Source organism: Neodiprion virginianus, chromosome 1 (genome assembly GCF_021901495.1).
Source record: "Neodiprion virginianus isolate iyNeoVirg1 chromosome 1, iyNeoVirg1.1, whole genome shotgun sequence".
NCBI lineage: Eukaryota > Metazoa > Arthropoda > Insecta > Hymenoptera > Diprionidae > Neodiprion > Neodiprion virginianus.
In genome coordinates, this window is record NC_060877.1 from 25,372,226 (window position 1) to 25,391,905 (window position 19,680).

At 40.4% G+C, this 19,680-nt stretch overlaps 2 protein-coding genes across 8 annotated transcripts in view; one reads left to right on the top strand and one right to left on the bottom strand.

Annotated features, from left to right (window-relative positions):
* Window positions 1-8,927, top strand: part of LOC124298532 (octopamine receptor Oamb) — a 114,204-nt gene extending 105,277 nt beyond the window's left edge. For 5 of the 6 annotated variants that reach the window (XM_046750696.1, XM_046750686.1, XM_046750666.1 and 2 more), the window contains 8 exons: window positions 722-859; window positions 1,410-1,508; window positions 2,346-2,473; window positions 3,881-4,018; window positions 4,464-4,743; window positions 4,892-5,056; window positions 6,305-6,615; window positions 8,030-8,927. In XM_046750696.1, coding sequence (XP_046606652.1) covers window positions 722-859; window positions 1,410-1,508; window positions 2,346-2,473; window positions 3,881-4,018; window positions 4,464-4,743; window positions 4,892-5,056; window positions 6,305-6,615; window positions 8,030-8,147 — 1,377 coding nt within the window. In that variant the 3' untranslated portion in view covers window positions 8,148-8,927. The remainder of the gene's footprint in view (window positions 1-721; window positions 860-1,409; window positions 1,509-2,345; window positions 2,474-3,880; window positions 4,019-4,463; window positions 4,744-4,891; window positions 5,057-6,304; window positions 6,616-8,029) is intronic. The other variant, XM_046750714.1, reaches the window with a different exon arrangement.
* Window positions 8,928-9,702: 775 nt separating this feature from the next.
* LOC124298554 (facilitated trehalose transporter Tret1-like) lies at window positions 9,703-19,286 on the bottom strand. 2 transcript variants are annotated; one of them, XM_046750732.1, is made up of 7 exons: window positions 18,999-19,286; window positions 17,689-17,791; window positions 15,685-15,946; window positions 14,873-15,033; window positions 11,958-12,233; window positions 11,645-11,892; window positions 9,703-11,280 (listed from the first exon to the last, which is right to left on the bottom strand). In XM_046750732.1, the coding sequence occupies exons 2-7, from the start codon at window positions 17,768-17,770 to the stop codon at window positions 10,867-10,869; spliced, it is 1,443 nt and encodes a 480-aa protein (XP_046606688.1). In that variant the 5' UTR covers window positions 17,771-17,791; window positions 18,999-19,286; the 3' UTR covers window positions 9,703-10,866. The 2 variants fall into 2 exon arrangements, with proteins under 2 accessions (XP_046606688.1, XP_046606682.1); XM_046750726.1 differs by having other exon boundaries at window positions 17,689-17,816.
* Window positions 19,287-19,680: the final 394 nt, after the last annotated feature.

Consider the following 19,680-nt stretch of genomic DNA (forward strand, 5'->3'; position numbering starts at 1 on the left):
ATTTTAAACGTCTTGAAAAAACTACATACCATATTTCAACGTTTACCAAATTCTCCAAAAATTACCAAACATTTTGTGTTCAACTCTGAATCTTTACGCAGAGACGTAGAACCTTCAAGGAAATCAAGAATGGTGAGGAAAAATCATTGGTCGAGTTGACATGGAATGCCCCCTATGCACTTTGAAAACTGTAATTTGAATAATTATAACCAGCTATAATGACTGCATACAATTTTCTCAGGCTCGAGTCCATATAAACCTAAAAACAAATTTATCTCCAGCAATTTGTAGAGACTTGGTAGTAAAAAAATGACCTATAATTCATAAAAATCGCAAAAATGAAAAGGTTTTATTGTTCACGATCGGACTATCCTAAAATTGATCAAGCTTTTCTGGTTGAAATTTTTCTGTGCCAAGTAAATATTGTATGAATTAAACGTAACTTGGCGAGCTTCGATCACAGCATTTAAACTTTGATTTCCTGCAATCCTTCTATGTTACTTTCTTCAACCTGTTCCCTCAACTCGTACCGTTGTTCAACTATTTATATAAATTGTATATGTAGAGCGAGAATCCCCAGTTTTTCTGTTTTCGTTAGCCATCGTTCCCTGCGGTTACAGTTAAACATCATTGGAACGGAAAGTAAAATTCTTCCGTAGCGGAGAGTCTGCAGGGATCAATCAGCTGTAACTTTGCTTTCTGTCCTCTTCTCCCCGTAAAGGTTTGGATTTTTGGTGACATTTGGTGTTCCGTATGGCTTGCCGTAGACGTGTGGATGTGCACGGCCTCGATTCTGAACTTGTGCGCCATTAGTTTGGACCGATACTTAGCTGTCACAAGGCCAGTGAGCTACCCACAGGTATAACAACGATAAATCAATATATTCATTCCGCTAATATAGAACCTAAAATAGAGGCGCGTTATCGATAACGTGGACTGAATATGCATGCGCCAGACTATAACGAGGTGAAATAACTTCATCGATATTACGGGTCCCGGATTCTTTCGGATCAGTCACGATCAAAATCACTAAATTCGATTTCACGCCAAGTTACCCCAAAGTCAATTCGTCAAACGGACAATAAATTGAAGAGTGTTAAAAAATTGTTATTTACTCTATTTATAAGCCTGATACTGTGAATTTCAAGAATTGACTCACGCATTTTTCTTCTCTTAATCACCTGAGAGTTACTTAATAATTTCAGAAACCCCGTGATTACGCTCAGGTGAATTAAAAAATTCCTAACAATCTTCGAGTTGACAGTTGTCTTCATTTTACACTTAAGCTATTACGTAATTACGAGCATTGAAAATTTCGAGCAACATTCAACGCGGCAACTTTTCTATGAGCGTAATAATTAATCTTTGTTCCGCAACGAGGAATTGTTGATTTGTGGTTTTAAACGCAGATCATGTCACCAAAGAGGGCTCGACTTCTTGTGGCGACTGTCTGGGTCCTGAGCTTCGTGATATGTTTCCCTCCTCTCGTGGGCTGGAAAGACAAAGAGGTATAATTAAACTTGATCAATTATCTTCTTACCCCATCGCGGATGTATAAAAAACGCGTTAAAACTAACGTGACACAGTTCGACGAAGCAATTGGTCTAAATTCCCGGGCGATTATACTTTTTCTGTTACAACTGCAAAACAGCCCGTAGAAAATTACTTTGGAACAATTAAAGTTGTAAAATGAACTAGAAATAATTGTTCTGCGCACGAAGGTATGAATAGCGAATTGGTGCAATTATCAATTACACCCACATTGAGCGTTGCGATTGTAACTTAATATCCCGGAATGACGAAATCGTGTTCCACGTTTACAACGTCCTAATTACCAACAATCGGATTTCACGTAACTTCGTTGAAATTTTGTCATCTACGTGTACATGTACACACAGACACACACATATACTTATATATACAACTATATACCAACTTGGGGGCTGCTAATTTGTACGATACAATTCTGAACAAAAGATATAAAGGTCTGAATTACTCGGAGACACGATGTGGGACGTGTCAATAAGACGGATCCAAGTTGTTACGCGTCTATTCATCAGTCAATTCATTTCGTTTCAAATTTGTCGCCTCAATTACTTGAAATCCAATTACACCAATTGCCGCAGCAAACGTGACACTGACAATAAGCGAGCGAGCAATGGAATCACGGCGTAAAACCAACGGCACGCGATAATACCGCTGCTGTTATCCCGATCACGATAGTAACACGTGGGATTTTGTGTTTCGGTTACTTGACTCTTGGGTATGCTTAAGTTATACCTGAAAGAGAATAAAAGTGAGCCTATCATTTTCTCCACCTTAACTCTTCTCGTTTTCCATCCCAGGTACACGCACCCTACAACACGACTCTGTCGCAAACCGGACCCTTCAATATGACCACAATTTTTATTCCGGTCGCTCCCTGTCCCTGGATATGCGAACTCACCAATGATGCCGGGTACGTCGTATACAGGTGAGTCGACACTGTTGAAGCCATTAATTATCCACGACGTTGGTGAAATTCGTACTCGGTCATAAAGTGTCCGTAAATTTTGGTAACGAGGAATCTTGAAGCCTCCGTATAACGATGTCATGCTCGAAAATTGTAACGAAGCTGCAATGCTCAAAGGTCCGCGAGGCACGGTGTCTGAATAATTCATTCGACGCGATGTACGGTCATCGCAATTTGTTTGATAATTTTCAGGCCTGACATGTAATATCCGGAGTTCACTAGATGAGAAAGTTGCGTACGTGTACTTTGCAGTCAATCTAATGCATACCCTCCGCAAAGACCCACGGTGATAAAAATACCTTCGCCTTGACCACATACGACTGGATGTATTGCACGGTATACGTACGCGCAATGACAGAAGTTGAGGCGAATTTCAAAGGACAGTCGCAAAAACCGCGCATCTACGTACTTACCCAGATGCCACGCTCATGTGTGTCCACACGTCCTGTGTTGTGTCGGAAGTGTTTTCAAACATTGAGAAAAGCCTGGCCGGGACAGCTACGCTCGGTGTATAACAACTACCGTGCAGTAAGTGAGAGAGAATGACGAGGAGAGGAGCGAGAGAAAAAGGGAAGTTGAAAGGAAAATAAAGTAATGGAAAAAAGTTTTCGCCACCCTTGGAAAGAAGAAGTGACGACTATTTTCGAATTAGCATGAGGGTCCGGGGCGGTGTGATCTTGTTTTGAAATCACTTAAAGTTTCGACAAGCGATCCAAGGATTTCGCACACGGCTATAAAGTCTTTACCCACATAAAGTTGTGTTGATTTTTTCACCTCGCATTTTTTACTTCGCTTTCTTTCTCGTTATATCGGTTCGTAAAATTCCTCACTCCGTAGTCATCTTTGTAATGCACGGTAGTTGCAGGTTCTATTGTTCTTCCCAGTTTTATGATGCAAATAAAGGAGCGAATGATAAACTCCGGGATTCATGATGGCAATTAAAATGAACAAACGTGCCAATGAATATTTTTCTCTTTAATGCGAATCATTAAATGCTTACTTAAAATCGGCGTTTTAATTTCATCTAACGTATTCAACGGCACGAAATTTTTGACGCTGCAAAATATATCAGCTAATTGCATGATAATTCTCGTAGATACAACCCTGGCAATAAGTTAAACGTAGTTAAACGAGATATACGGATCTGCTCTTATTTCGGTGTTTTTCATCGCCTGAAACGTATCCTGTATTTCCTAAATTCGGTGTCGAGTTCGGTTGCCATGCGTTTGTAACCACCCATCCAAATGATACCAATTTCTAATATACCATCAACCGCGATCCGATTCGTGAAATCGCATTTTATTCTCCGTCATTGATTGATTATCGATACGATTGCAGATATGAAATTTTAATTTTTCATTTGCGTAGCGCACTCGGTTCCTTCTACATCCCAATGCTGGTTATGCTCTTCTTCTACTGGCGAATATACAACGCTGCTGTGTCGACGACGAAGGCGATCAATCAAGGATTTCGAACTACAAAGGGCTCGAAAATGCTCGGCTCACGGTAAGCATTGAAATGTGGAGAAGTTGTGTTGTTCTCCGATGTAAGCAAACATTCTCATCCTATCGCAAATTACACCCGTCCTCTGTAAACATGAATCAGTGAAGACCCCATGGTATCTACTTCGCTTTTCAAATGAACCAATGGAAATCGAAATCAGCGATATGACTGCAATTTGACTCGAGTCACTGGTTCGCATTCATAGAGCACCGCGTGCAATTTGGGATACCCGTGTCAATGGCTGGCCGTTGTATCCATCAATAGACGCAAACACGGAACGAGCCTTTGATCTTGCCGAGGGATGAAAAAAATAAAATGAAAAATAAATGTTCGGTTAACCACGATCAGCGGACTACCGCGACACGCTCGTCTCTTTGACGCGTTTTAATTAACACCGGGCAACGCCTGATTGGTCCTCAATCTGGTTCTCCGATTCTCCCCGATCAAGGTTCGACGAGCAGAGACTGACATTGAGGATCCACAGAGGTCGAGGAAGCCTTCACAACGGCAGCAACAACGGGAGTCCCAGGAGCCCGGAGTCAGGTCGCAGCTCTGTGCGGAAAGAAAAGATCAAGATATCAGTTTCCTACCCGAGCACTGATACTCTCAACACTAAATGCAACACCTTGGAACGCACACCGTCAAGGTGTTCGCAGATGTCGGTGCACTACAGCAACGGGCAGACCCAAACGCAGCTGTGCCCGAGTCCCAGAGCCGCTCACCTCAAGGTATAAATGAACTTGTGGAAATCCAACAGAGTCCGAACGACTCGAGCTGGGCTCGGGTGAAAACACGTCATTTGCGTCATAGTGCCACCAGATCTACTCGGCATCTAGCTTTCTCTATAACCCAGTAGTTGTGCTTTTCACTTGTCAGGTGGGGGGTGTAAACAGGGTAGGAAGTACCAGGAGACAGAGCCGACGAAGCAGCTGCGAGAGCCAAGTTACTGGCGACGATGCATCCCTTCGCGAACTGGCTCCTGGTGTCGACGATAAACCCTGCAGAGTGCCGAAGATGGGGAAGAGGAACATAAAAGCTCAGGTGAGAAAACATCGTTGCAGTAACTCACTCTCATCCATTTCTTATCCATCTCCTCGCTATCTTGTGAACGGGGTTATGAACTTCGCTGGTGTAGGAGAAGAATGTGGTGCATCTTGACGTCTTGCAGTCCTCCTTGATTTATTGGATTCTCTTTCTTTTTACACGCGAAATATGGTGTTCGGTCCTACAACGTCGTCGTGCCAAAGATAGGAGGCATTTTTAAGGTTTATTTCAAAGCAAGAGTCAAGATCGGGGAAATTTTTTCAACACCGCACCGTTATTTTTACCGCATGGTAACAAATGTCCGGACAGTGAGCACTTGGCGTTGTAATTCAATTCGAGAGGCACCGTTTGACGTTTTAACCGAGGTAGTGACATTGACGGAACGGCCGATTCGATCGCTCTGGACGAAAATACGTTTCAGACATGTATCACCCGAGGTTTATAAACTACAGAGTTCAATCTCGTCGTGAGATTGCATTTGTGTATTTTACTGTAGGGTGCATAAAACGATGTAACTCTGATATCGTACTCTCTGTCATTACGTGTCTAACTCATGCATGTGCTCATTTTCTTGAAGCTTTCACTTGTTCCCGTTCATATTTATTCAAACAGAAAAACATAGAAAAACATTGGGTTGAGTGCTGTTTGTATTGTTTGCAATACAGAGAAGTTGACGCGGCAAGCTTCATCTTGCTTTTTCTGTAGAAAAATTTGACCAAGTTCCAATTTCGTCTTTTTCGGGCAACGAACAAATAACTCAATTTTCCGCATTGTAACGGATACCCAGGGAATAACGCCACGATGAATTATCGTCATATTTGTTACGAGTTTTATTTATTTACTTGAGCCGTTTTGAAGTACAATTATGATAATTACTCACGCAACATTTATAAAAAAAGGAAACCGGCGATACTGCCTGAGGTTAATTACGAGGACACCCAAGATCAATATATATCACATATTTCTGCGTTTAACAACTTCCGTAAAATGAACAAAAAAACATTCAGAACATTGCTAAAACATTCGAAGCAATTCCGCACAAAGGCGTCGCGCTTTTTAAGCTCATAAAAGGTTAACCAATCAAAGGGAAAGTGAAACGCGTATTTTGTTATTCAAAACTCAAGAGTATCCAGAGAGTAAACTATACATCGATGTACAACGCAAGTAGAAATCAGAGTCGAAGGTCCGGTTATTATCTTATTTTCTGTCTTTCTTCCTCGTCGGCTGTCCACCTCCCTCCAAAAGGTGAAGAGGTTCCGAATGGAGACAAAGGCCGCCAAGACCCTGGGCATCATCGTCGGCGGATTCGTCCTCTGCTGGCTTCCATTTTTCACAATGTACCTGGTGCGAGCGTTCTGCCCGAATTGCATACACCCGACGGTCTTCAGCGTCCTATTCTGGCTTGGCTACTGCAACTCCGCCATAAACCCCTGCATATACGCCTTGTTCAGCAAGGACTTCCGGTTCGCCTTCAAGAGGATAATATGCAAGTGCTTCTGCAAACGTAGAGCCAACACCCTCAGACGTGGCAGCGACGGGAGTCAATTAGCGACCCGGTAAGTTCATCCCAAAGCACAACTTTACGCCTGTTTTCTCCAGCTGAAAGAAAAAGGTGGAGAAATCCTTGGTCGAATCGAAGCAAACCATCTGCACCGAGACGCCCAGCGGAACATTGATTATTCCCGGTGGTTCATTGCTGCCTGAAGTTTCTCCCGATACTTATCAAATCCGCAATTTATTATTCGCAATCACGCGATCCAGAGACATAGGCGAGTCGTAGGTGCAGTGATGTATACGCAGTTAGTAAATATCTACGAGCCAAGTTTAATCGAGACTTCTGTTTTTCACTACAATTTTTGCAAACCAATTCCGCGAACGCGCATTAATCAAGTGACCATGATCACAGCCTTCGCGTTAAAAGCTCAGAGATGTTCGCACTAAGTACGAGAGAACCGCTTTGAAGATTGGTCACCGGAGCTTTTCGCAAGCCTCGTCATGTCCGGCAATAAAAATCGTTTATAGAATCATTTTCGCGCCTGCATGCATCTGCCGGAAGTTTGTTGAGGAGATTGTTGAGGTAGAATAGCGTCGTTGGCACATCGCGTCCGTATCATAATGTCTGGAAAGTGATAGCACATACGTCTACAATGTATCACGTCTGTCCGCGACGCATAACGTACCCGCTAAGGTGTGTAAGACGTAGTGCACGAGAACGATATTACCCAACATTGCGGTAATAACCCTCTCGTATCTTTACTCGTGATGTTCCTCATGTAAATGCCTTCCGCGTACTTGCATCTTTTGTACGATGTTGTGTGTGGGTGCCCGTTTTTATTCTCCTCCTCCTTCCTTCCTTCCTTCCTTCCTTCCTTTCTTGCTTCCTTCCTTCTTTCTTTCATCCATCCAACGCCTGGTAGGTACGTAAGAATGCCGCAGACCAGATGTGACGACCGAGAATGGGATTTCTTTACAGCAGTAAATCTCAGTAGCGATGCAACGCGGAGCATATAAGCCATATTTCCTACTGTGCATTACTCAAATTACTCATTTCTCGTGGAGATTTACAACCGCGTACCGAGGCGGTGAAGAAATCGGTTGCCTACTTGTAGCGCGGATTCCAGTTTCGAACATAATTTTCTGGCTTTCTTCCTGCCCACAATTATGTAGGTACCTACTATTCCACCGTTGAAAATAATTTTCGCAAACGTAAAAAAAATCTTTCGTGAATAAACGCATCAATTACGTAAGTCTAGTTTTACGAAGTTTATTGGACGTTTTATGACATTTCCTGACAGTAATATTTCTCCCGATACAGGTTTTTTAAAATTAAGATAATTTATTCACCGTGCCTTCTGCAAGAATTTGTATAAATTTGACCCTAAGGAGCATCGAGTCATTTACCGATTCAAATGAGAATCTGACGACACGCGGAGCGCGCTAGAATAAGAAATTTACACGTTTCAATTTCAGATGCGATCGAAGTCCTAGCTATTCGGTGAGGACGCCTCATCACGGCGTCTCAATTGAGGATTCCGATCCTGATCCGGGTTCGGATCACAACGCGCATTCGCAAAGCGACTCCAGGTGACTGTAGCAAGTCAGGTCTGGCGCGCAGAGGGTGGCTTTCAATCCAAGGACTTCCAGGGTAATAATTTCGTGAAAAAGTTCGGTGCAACTGCAAGAGAGACGATAGGGCAACTCTTTGCGGGGCTAGAGGGCTGCCTTAAGTCTCGCGGTTCAACCTTATTCACATTCGTATTAATTCGGTTTTTCTCTTGTGAGTCTTTTTTTCAAGGTATCCAATTTGAAAAGGGACATTCTCAAAGATCGCGGTTCTATACGCGTCGGATACATATTTCATATTGTTGGTTAGTTACGCGTTTTACTTTTTCTGCCTCTCCATAGTTCGCAAGAAGTCCTTTGTCCAATTTAAGTTACTTCTATTTTGGTACTTGTCTATATTTTTATTTTTATTTTCACATTCACTTTATACCGCATATTATATTCTCCCGAGAAAATATTTCACGAAAAACTAACATTAATTTGGAAAGCAGGATATTGTCAGCCCTACGACGTAAACTAAGCTTTTCTTCTACGGAAAACCCTTTCGACGACGTTGGCGCGCCAGAGCACTGGCCTAAGAAAATAAAAATCACGTAATCATTCAACGTGGAACAGAATGATATTCCATTTATAACTGACAAATAATTCTAGTCAAGGTACACATCGGTACATCATATTGATATAATACGCGCGATAAGAAAAATTCGATTAAAAAAAAAAAAAGAAAAAAAAAACAATCAAAGCACGTTTATATCGAGTCTATGAACAAATATAAGAAATACTTACGCGTATAAATATAAGTCAGCCAGTCGCATACTCATGCACATAATCATTAAGAAATTGTACATTTTCACGTTTATTTCATCTGTCAAAGAGAAAAAAGGAAATCTACTCGTAATGTATAGACCGTATATCTATACGTATGTATGCGTATATAAAATATTGATCGAATCGTAAGACACATCGTGTGACGAATATCGTCAAGGGGCTTAGCGCTTAAATCAAATTCAAGAAAAAAAAAAAAAAATATGAATGAATAATACTTGTTGTTAACTATTAATTAATGTAAATACAAATTGAACGCTTCTTTACTATTTAAATGTTTCGTCCACGGAAACAGGATATCCTGATTGGTGCATCAAGTTATACATTATGTAAGGAATAAATAAAGTACGTTCTTCAATTATATCGTAAATATGTATACAGAGAATGTAAAATGGTCAGAGCACAGGCCAAAAGAAACTAACTTTGTCATTATTAACTTACAGGTACGTCTGCAATATGTTGACAAAGGAATAATAATATTAATAATAATAATAACAACAACAACAACAATGATAATAAGAATAAACAAAAGAATTATTGAGCATTATAAATTAATGTGAACCAACAAAATTTTTCGTTGGCTAAAACACCCATGTTCGCCCATTAGAGTTATCGATTAATTCACAAGGTGTAATTAAACTGAATTATTTCACTCTTATTCTGAGATTAAACATAATTCCGCACAAAGTGTTCGCGCGGTATATTTCACTCGTAAAACTCAAATACGTAGTGCAAAAGTTTTTTTGCCTTCTCGAAAACTTTGAACTGACTGGTAATGGAATGCTATGATTCGAAGCGTGGTAAGTGTATAGATATGAAGTTTTCAAACTACGCAAAAATATTTATGCAACCAATTAGCACGCGAATGAAACGGTCAATAATATTTGCGAGTCACAATGATAGTGCGATGTATTTTCGAGATATAACTACACACCAACTGTTAAAAACTGGATGACACATACACCTATAATATATGTATACATACAATATATAAGCTACGCCTCTTCTAAAATACAAAATATAGCACATGTACGCACACCTATTTATACGAGAAAGCGGGGCAAGATGGTATCACGGTAGAAAATTATGCGAAACGAAACACTGAGGAATTGAGTAGTTTTTGTCAAGGCAACGCAGGATTTTGTGAGATCAAGTGAAATTTAGTTTCAGCAACAGAATATTTTCATATCGGTAGCTGGAAAATTTTTTAAATGATTTGTTTTTTTCACAGGTAGAGAGTCAGTTTTGTCCCACTTTCCCTTGCGCGAGTACCATGAAAAGTAAGTCAACATCGGAATTGTCAATAATCAAAATTACAAGCTGGAAGTTCCAATCAACTATGGATCTTTACCGACTCGCTTAGGATCCGCATCTACCACCGTGATATTTTTGTTTTTTCAAAACTGAGAGTCAGCAATGAAGTGATGATTTCAGGTAATTGGATGACATTTTATTCTATTGTAATAAGGTGATTTAATGGGTAAGAAATAACGTGAAAAATCTTGTCAATTAAACTTGACACAAATTGAGATTTCGGTTAGTAGGAGAGGTTAAATGGAAAGTGACGAGATTTGCTAACGAAAATAGAAGAGTGAAGCTTGTGGTTGAGTAACGACTCAAGTTAAAACTCAGTTTCCGAATTCTCTCGGGAAGCTGCAGTGTGCCTTGAGGTGAAAAAAACTGATGAGAATCCACGATGATGCAGTAACATTCGGATGGCAGTGGTCGCCGTCAAAGCGACGTGAAAGTAGAATCAACCGGGTTTCTCGTTTCTATTAACAATCTTGAATGTGCTATTCTGTCAGGGACGAGGGATGCGCCATTTCATCCACACGTCGAATTTATCCTTTATTCTTTATCATTCCGTCCAAAACTATCACATCTCGCAAATCCGAAATGCGCTGACAATTGTTCCCAGATCACAGCCTAGTCTGCTCGGTAGTGATAGTATAGATTTCCATCGGTGCAACATCCATCGGTGCTTTCTTGATCTTGTGAAGTTGGAGCTGGATTTCCTCCTTCGTCTTGCCCTTCGTCTCCGGTACGACGACCGCGACGAATATCGTACCGATCATGCACAATAAGGCGAACATACCGAACGTCAAGGGCAGACCGATAGTGAACTGTAGATTGATGAAAACCTTGGTAACCACGAAGGTCAGCGACCAATTGATCATCGCCGCTGACGCACTGATCGTACCCACGACGTTTGTCGGCGACACTTCGTTCACCATGATCCAAGGTACTGGTCCACATCCAATTGCGTACATGCTTATGTAGATTGTGAAGAATATCAGAGGCACCCATGGAATACCCTTCGTTTGTACTCCAGCCTGATCAGGAAAAACGCATAACATTGTACAAGGATTTCATTGGGATACGTGCTGTTTATGGACTAAGTGTAATACCAATGCGGAGTACCAGGTTCGTACTTTTTTTAACCTTGACAGTGATTAAATTTCCACCGAGAGAAAGAATTTACGGTTTACTCGAGGGAAATTGATTTGCTTGTAAAGAACATTCCATCGTGTTATATCATATAAGAAGCATGTATATTGCCATTGTACGTACGCACAACGTAACTGAACTGTAAGTGCTGAAGAATTCGACTGTTCAATGGATTGCTATTTCTTCGACTTTCACCAAACTCGGTACTAATGTACTCGGTGAGAGTGGTGAAAGCGAACAAAAACTGACCTGAAAATGGAAATGTACTGCCACGACGATGAGGCAGACACCCATGACGACCGTACTGATCATGAGGAGGATTCTCCGGCCAGCTTTGTCGGCCAGCACCGTTGATACGACTGTCGCAAGAACCTGAGCGACGCCCATAATGGCAGCGCAGACTGTCGGGGTGAGGACCGATTCTTTGGCAACGAAAAGCTCCTCGGCGTAGAAAACAACCGCATTTATTCCGGACAGTTGTTGGAGAGCCGTAAGTCCTGCGGAAGAGGATTGAAGAGTTTCAAACTAGCTCACAGCTCGTGATTGGAATTCCCAGACTCACCGAAGGAGATTAGGACAGCCCTTTTGTGATTCTTTAACTCCGAAAATCCTGCCCTCTGCTTGCTCTGGGATTCTTTGTTGAACTCGAGCTGCGCAAGCTCCTGCTGAAACGGGAAATCTCTACCTCTGAGTCTCTCCATCGCTCTCTCGGCGTCCTTTCGACGATTTTGGCCGATCAACCACACCGGGGTTTCCGGCATAAAGATGAAGCTCAGCAGCAGGGCGGCCGGTATAGTGGCTGAGGTCATGGCTATCCATTTGAGATTCCCGATCAAACCTGTTAAATGGGTAAATTTATTTTTACAATGTTTGAGAAAAAACAGGCTCGAGTAATGCATATATGTATATTTGGCTTGTATCGTTCCCACGCTTATACCACTAATCTCCAATTGAAATTCACATTTTATTTGCGTCACATATTCTGCAAGATTGGCAATTACTTTTTTTTTTCAGGCAAATTTATGAAACACTCATCCATATAATTATATTTACATGTATGGGACATTCCACGCCAACTCAACCAATGTCGGACCCTCACCATTTTTGATTTTATTCAAAATTATTTGGTGCAATTATCCCAACTCCGAAAGAGTACTCTGAAATTTGTAAGATTTTTTTGAGGAAATCTGTTTTGCTTTTGATTTTTGAAAGCAATATGTTCTTGCTTGTAATTTGAAAATCTTAAGAAGTCTTAAAAATTTTATATTAGATATAAAAATTTTCCAGCTAGACTTAAAGTCGACCTACGTTCGGATCTACTCTTATTTGAGCTTTACAAGAAAAACAAATTGATAAAAACTAGAAGCAATGCTTAGTGTTTTATGGGTTACCGCTCAGACATTCTTATACACAACCCCGGAATTTGAGAATTTTTTTAGATTCTTCTGAAGAGATTTTTATTCTTCAAGACGAACATAAATTGATAAAATTACAAATAATTCATCAGTCGATAAGAATCTGACAAAATTCTTAAAAATCCGGTGTTACGTACGAAAATCTTTGAGTAAATGCCTTTAGTAAACTGACTCTTCGTTATAATTTCTTTCAATTTTATTTCTTTAAAAATGTGAAAAAAGAACAGATACGAACGCCAGCCCAATTTTGGTTAAGGCTTGAAAATTTTGATAACTGACACAACTTTTTCGAGAATTTTTATATTACGGCCAAAAACGTGTTGATTTCAAAAGTCGCACGTAAAACAGAGTCACTCAAAAAAAATAAGAAACAACTCAGGGTACTCCTTTAGAGTTGGTATAATTGCTTGATTTGGCGCGGAATGCCCCATACATACTTTGTGACTTATTGTTATGTGAATGTCCGAAAACGTTCACCGAATTAAAATTCTCACTCATACGAAACTCGTATACCTCAAAACATTTTTTCTGACGTAGAATATTGCACATTTCTGCGAAATGAGTGGATTGCAGTCGTTTTGCGGCGCTTGCGTTGACTTTTAAGTGGCGAAAAAATTCTTCGCCGCCTAATTACTTATTATCAATCGTGCTTTCATTAACCGCGAGGCACCGCAATTACTCGCAACTACTCCAATTAGAATTGCATTATATCCCATCTCGTCTATAGCTACGGCAGAAAAATGAGGCGAATGTGTCTGAACACACACATAATTCTGGCTGTGATTCTTCCGTCGTGAACTATACGGAATATTCGTCGGCTTGCGCACCTACTAGGCTTGTACATTGACCTTTCTGATCTCGTCTTCGTGTATATTGAATTTTGACACCGACTAAAATCCGCGAAAGAGTTTACAGTTTCACGGTAAGCCCGAATGTTTCCACCAAATCTGACTCCGAATATATGATGACTTAACTAACATCATCGGACACTGAACCATCGGTGTGACCTTCGTTTGGCTCAAATATGGCATGACTGAACTGATCAATGGAACTACAAGGACATTTAGATAGCACGAAAAGCTCGGTAACCAATTTCGCTAACTTTTGCAACTTGACTTTTGCCAATCTATTAGGATTCAACCATCGTAATTTCTCCGTTTCGAAGACTTTGAGATTCATCTTTTGGCCTGTTAACAACGTATCTCTTTTAAATTCAGTTGGTAGGTGCACCGTCCAAGGAGAAGAAAAAAGAAACAACTCCGACTACAACGCGACTCTCTGCACTGGAGATTTTCGTGATGGTTTCGGTTTATTTATTACCCCAAGTGACCTCATTTACCGTCGTAGAATGATATTTTTCTGGTCTCTGCCACCAGTTGCATCCCCTGCTTTGAGTGTCGGGAAAAATGCCACGAAAACAACGAAAGTAGTCGAGACCCCTTTACCGCGAGATTTTAATCACAGCTTCCACGCCATAACACCTCACAAATTGACGTAGTGGACTCGTAGTTAATTGAAAAAGGGAGCGAGAGACAAGATAGTAAAGAAAGATAGATCGTAATGAAACGTGATAGTACGACTTGGTGAAACAGTGTGCCATTGGTTCCAAGCTTGATAAATCTCCAACAAAACCCGTCTGGAATTAGTCTGCGGTATAAAATGCCTGTGAATAATAATCAGCCACGCGTAGTTATAGTTCAATAATGGGATAAACATGATAATTGTTTGCTGAACAAATGGAAACAGGTGTAAGCTTACGGAAAAAAATGACACGTGTAATGTACAGACGAGAATCAATAATGTATGATGAAATTAAGGACATCTGAATTGACTTGAGCCATTTGTTCATCGAGGCGTAAGATCTTCGCGTTGAATGCGAATTTCACGTAATCAACGATAAGTGTAATTTCTGCTTGACTGAGTTAACTCTGCCATATGATAATAAGGTGCGAAAAATTTTGCACATTTCACGTGCGTCGACTTTCAGAGAGAAAAGTGAAATAAATTATGGCACGCAAATATCTTTCAGCCTATAGTACGAAGTATAATGGTGTCATTCTACCTGTCAACCACCCCAGCGAAAGACCAATCGCCATCTGGAGCTCGAAAAGCGAGCCAATCGTACCTCGAGTAGCCGGCTCCGCGATTTCGGAAACGTACATCGGAACGATGACTGTCGTTGCCCCGTTTGCAACTCCGCTCAAAAATCGAGCCACGAACAACCTGTTTCAACATGAATATTACATTATACCAGTTATATTAACGATTCACCAATTAATTACTGCACGACATTTGGTTTTCAATTCGAGACCGCTGAAACTCTCTATACTGGATCCACCTTGTTAGGCGTTCGTTTTAAACCAGTCGCTTTTTGGTACACTGTAGTGCACAATGTTGATTTTCGTTTCATTATGTTCTCGATATATAATGAGTATTAAATAATTGTCAAGTATATGAAATAGCGGCCAAATTCTTTGACAAATCGATTGCCGCTATTTATTTTGTAGAATTATCCTCACATTGCGAGAAGAGCGGAAATCGTGGAAAAAAAAAACTCAATTTCTGAAACACGTCCAAAACATCCCTAAATCATCCAAAAAGTGTTTCTTTGTTCAAATAAAGGCGTTTTAAGTCAATGATTTCATTTTTAAGCGAACGGGCTAACGTTACTCGGAATGAATCGATGAAGAATAATGCAATGAGAATTAATGGCGTTCTTCCTCAACTAGCCCAACTTTAATAACGTCAAACTATGTCAAATTCAACTTGCGACCGTACGGCTGATTATGTAGGATTTCCGTAGGCCGGGAGTGTCAAATCTACTAATCCAAAAGACGTATAGCAAAAATTTTAAACGGATCTTTGAATAATTACCACAACGTGCTTGGTGCAAATCCGATCATGAACCAGAAAAGCAAACAAGGTACACCGATCATCAGTATGGATTTCTTCCTTCCAAATTTGTCGGCTACCCATCCCGCAGGAATCGCACCCAAAAGAGCACCCAGCGCGAGCAAGGATCCAACCCATGACTTCTCGTCGTCGCTCAAAGCTAGAGTATCCTTTTGATTGTAGAGCGGAAGTGCCGGGGATGACCAGCCGATATAGTTGGCAGCAGTCACGGCGGCCAGGGTAGCTAAGGTTGGGCATAATCATTCATTTGGATACTTGCTCATTTCATTTTATCTTGTGTTTACGATTTAATTTTATTCAAGGAATTCGAACCGAGGCTAGATTTGGTGACGTATGAATTTACGACTAATCACCGGTGCCCTTCGAACCATTGCGTTACCAAACAAGTATGAGTTTAGAAACGCTGAAGTCTGACGGTGAATAGTAAACATTTTGTCATGAACCGTCCATCATTGCATCAACTTTTTTAATCAGTTACTTATTATTGCAGATGATAGAATTAAGTTGAGTTAATCAATCTAATTGGCAATCGATGATAAACGGAGACGAGTTTAAAGACGGGAAACCGTACAAATCAGACTGAGCGATTTCGAGAGTTATCCTTGAACACAGAAACTATCTATTTAGAAATTAGCCCGAGAGAGTTTGACCAATTTTGCTAAGAATATAATCGGATCTCAGTTTAATAAAGCCAAATCAGAGGCTCAGTTTGCATCGGGGAACAGTTCAACTAGGCTCGAGTCATCATTGGGCAAACATGTGTTACATACGTTATACATATAACGCCTGCACATAGACGTCCGTGAAAAATTGATCAGCAATTATTAACAAGATCTTGAAACGTGAAGTTACGGTGTCAAGTTCACATTATTCTCGGGGCTTAAACAATTTGTCTTTCTATTCGGGAGAAGAGTTGAAAAATAATTTGAACCACTTTTGCCGTCTGTATTCATCCTTGTATGGCTTCAATTTTCATTCCTCACACCTTGGATATAAGAACCAATCTCCAGAATTAAAATGATGCTTTGAGTGGTCCAAAGACTGTTTCTAAGTAAACCAGGCCACATTAGGGCACTAGCATAAGAATTTGGTCTAAAAAAAAAAGAGAAAAAAAACATTCGGCCGCGATGTGGCCTAACGGTGTGGATCGAATCTCAAAATTTTTTCATCCGATTGACTTGAAAGAACGGATCCTTTAATATTACATGTTCTTTGTGTGACCAGACAGTTTAAAAAAAAAAAATTGTAATCGTGAAAAAGGTATTCCAGTAAAGAAGAAGTTCAATTTTAAACGTTTATTATTAACAAATCAATGAATATTTTTTTTAAATCAGGAAATGTTATTACCGAGAATCTCTCCAAATTTCAACACAATCAGACGAATAAATTTTGAGATTCGATTCACGCCGTTTGACCTCGCCGCAGCCGAGTATTTTTTTTAGGCTAACAGTAAGTCTATTGTCAATAGATATTTCACAATTAAAAAAAAAAAAAAAAAAAACTTAAGAAATTATGTACTAACAGTATGTAAAAATCCGACCTTGTCCTTCTAATACCCGTGTAAAAAACTGTTTAAATCGAAGTGTGTTTTAGACCAAACCCACATGCTAATGCCTTAAGACAAATACTTAAAACAAATTGCTTCTAATTTTTTCTCTAGGTGTAGATCTATGGTTCTTGTACTTGAATTCGTGCCTCCTGACTTCACGAGCAATCAGGAAAGAGCCTCATATGCTTTGATTAAAGTAGCCTCGAGGTCAGAAGGTGAAAACCTAGTGTATTTCACAGATTGAAAGAAGATGTTCTAAAACCAACGCGGGAATGTTAATATTTTTTCGGATCTTAGAAAATTGTCAAGTTTCAAAATAATTATAGCGGGTGAAATTTCGAACGTGATAAACGCTTAAGAAACATAATGAAATTTTGTGACTTAAAAACAATTACTATTTCAGGTCTGGGACTTACATGAAACGGCTGCAAGGTACTGCGTCGACTTTTTACTCGTAGGCATCGGTGGTGAAATATCATCCGGAATTGATGAGGTCATTTTTGTACACAACCACACAAACTGTATCACGCAAAATGACCATGTACTATACAAACAGTTTCACTTAAGATATAATATGAATCAGACAGCACGCTTAAAGAGTTCGATACGACATAAACTATTCAGATACAATGTATTTTCATAGTTTACTGTTACGTGATATTCTCGAACAGTGTGTCGTGGTCTTTCATATCCTATCGAACTTTTCAAGCAGGGGAAATGAGCGTCCCCAATTTAGAGACCTGCTTCTAATCCGACAAGATAACGTCAACGCGATTGAAATGAACCGTTCGCGAAAATCTCGTCTCGGCTAAAGGCTCGCCGCATATTTTGAACACTCTTATATACAGGGTGTCTCCTCATCTAGCCTTGTTCAAGGTCACGGTCTCATCGGGCACTCACCAAGTATATAAAAACGATCTGTGTCTTAATGATTTGGCGCCGAGAAAAAGGTGTTTTCTTTTTTTCGCCAATTTCTACACGTGATGCAAGAATCTTTTATTTGAATTTTTAATAAGTAGTAACATGTACAATTTAACTGACTTAATCGGCTGAAACGGTTAACTTGGGCAGTTGACTTGAGGTTAACCGATCGAAATAGCTAACAGGTCATCGTATTTAACTAGTATCGTAATTAACAACAACTAATCAGCCGGCGTGTAACTGGCCAAGCAAGCATGTAAAACGATCCTCTTTACGAATTGAAATATCAAGGCTGTGACAAGACTTATTTCATTTAGGAACCTTAATTCATAAACCCTATGCTTCGTTCGTAGCATCAGTTTTCTTAGTGAATTCGTAGTCGACTAGTTAACTCTGGCTTAACCGGTTAACCAGTCAACTATGTTGACTACGTTAACAAGTAAACAACCTCAACCGGTTGCCTTTTAGCTCATTAAGTAAGTGAACTGTCTCGGCTGGTTAAACCGGTTGAATCGTACAGCAATAGTAAAAGGTCCGACTTCTATGTAGTCTAGGTATTTTCTATTCGATACCAATATCATTGAACATTAATTTCCTTATCGGTCTGCATCGCTCTAACGTATCGCGCTAACAACGAGGCAAGAGTCCGGAGTGCGCTTCTATCTCGAGTCCAGGACCATGCCCGGCAATAAATATCGACAGCCTGACTTATCAAACATTCAGTTTTTTTCCTCACCCTCCCCGATGTCACGCATGTAACGGTTTCAATTCTCCCTCACACATTAAACTGGCGAATAGCACTGACCTCTCTTCGTTTACACGGTGACCAACCGACGTGATGTATGCAATGCTTGCAGAAATATGGCGCCAAGATCCACTAACCGTTTTTCGTCCACGGAAATTCCGTCTATCTATCCGTTAATTTATCGGAAAGATCCGAAACGAAGGTGTACGGATACGGTAACGTTGGGTTATTCGTTGAGTTTAATACAAGCCTCTGAGCGGACGAATCATGACTCGGTGTCACTTTAAAGACTTCAGATGCCTTAGAGACTTTTAAGACGACGAAACTGTACCTGGTACCGTTTCGCGCCACGCGTCATACTGCGAGTTCACACATCTGGCTGAACATCTGCGCTGCCAATGACAAATCTGAAGTCATTTCTAAACAGCCCCTTTCCTATCAAGGCATGACCTCATTTAAGGTAACTGTTCCTGGTATGTCTGTGTGCCCAACATAGATCAATTGCGGACTATTGATAACCGCGCCGTGAATTGAATAGATATTGACAATGGCATTGTATTCGGAGAGTACTCGAAACGATAAATATCCATCACCGGTCGATCACTTGATCTCACAATGACTCGGCTATTCTTAGCCGTTGGCTCATACCAAAGATCCATGGTCTTATTGACGGTGTTATTATTTGCACTATTGGGAAATCATTTGGAAAATTTTCTAACATCACTGCCATATTTGTTCAACC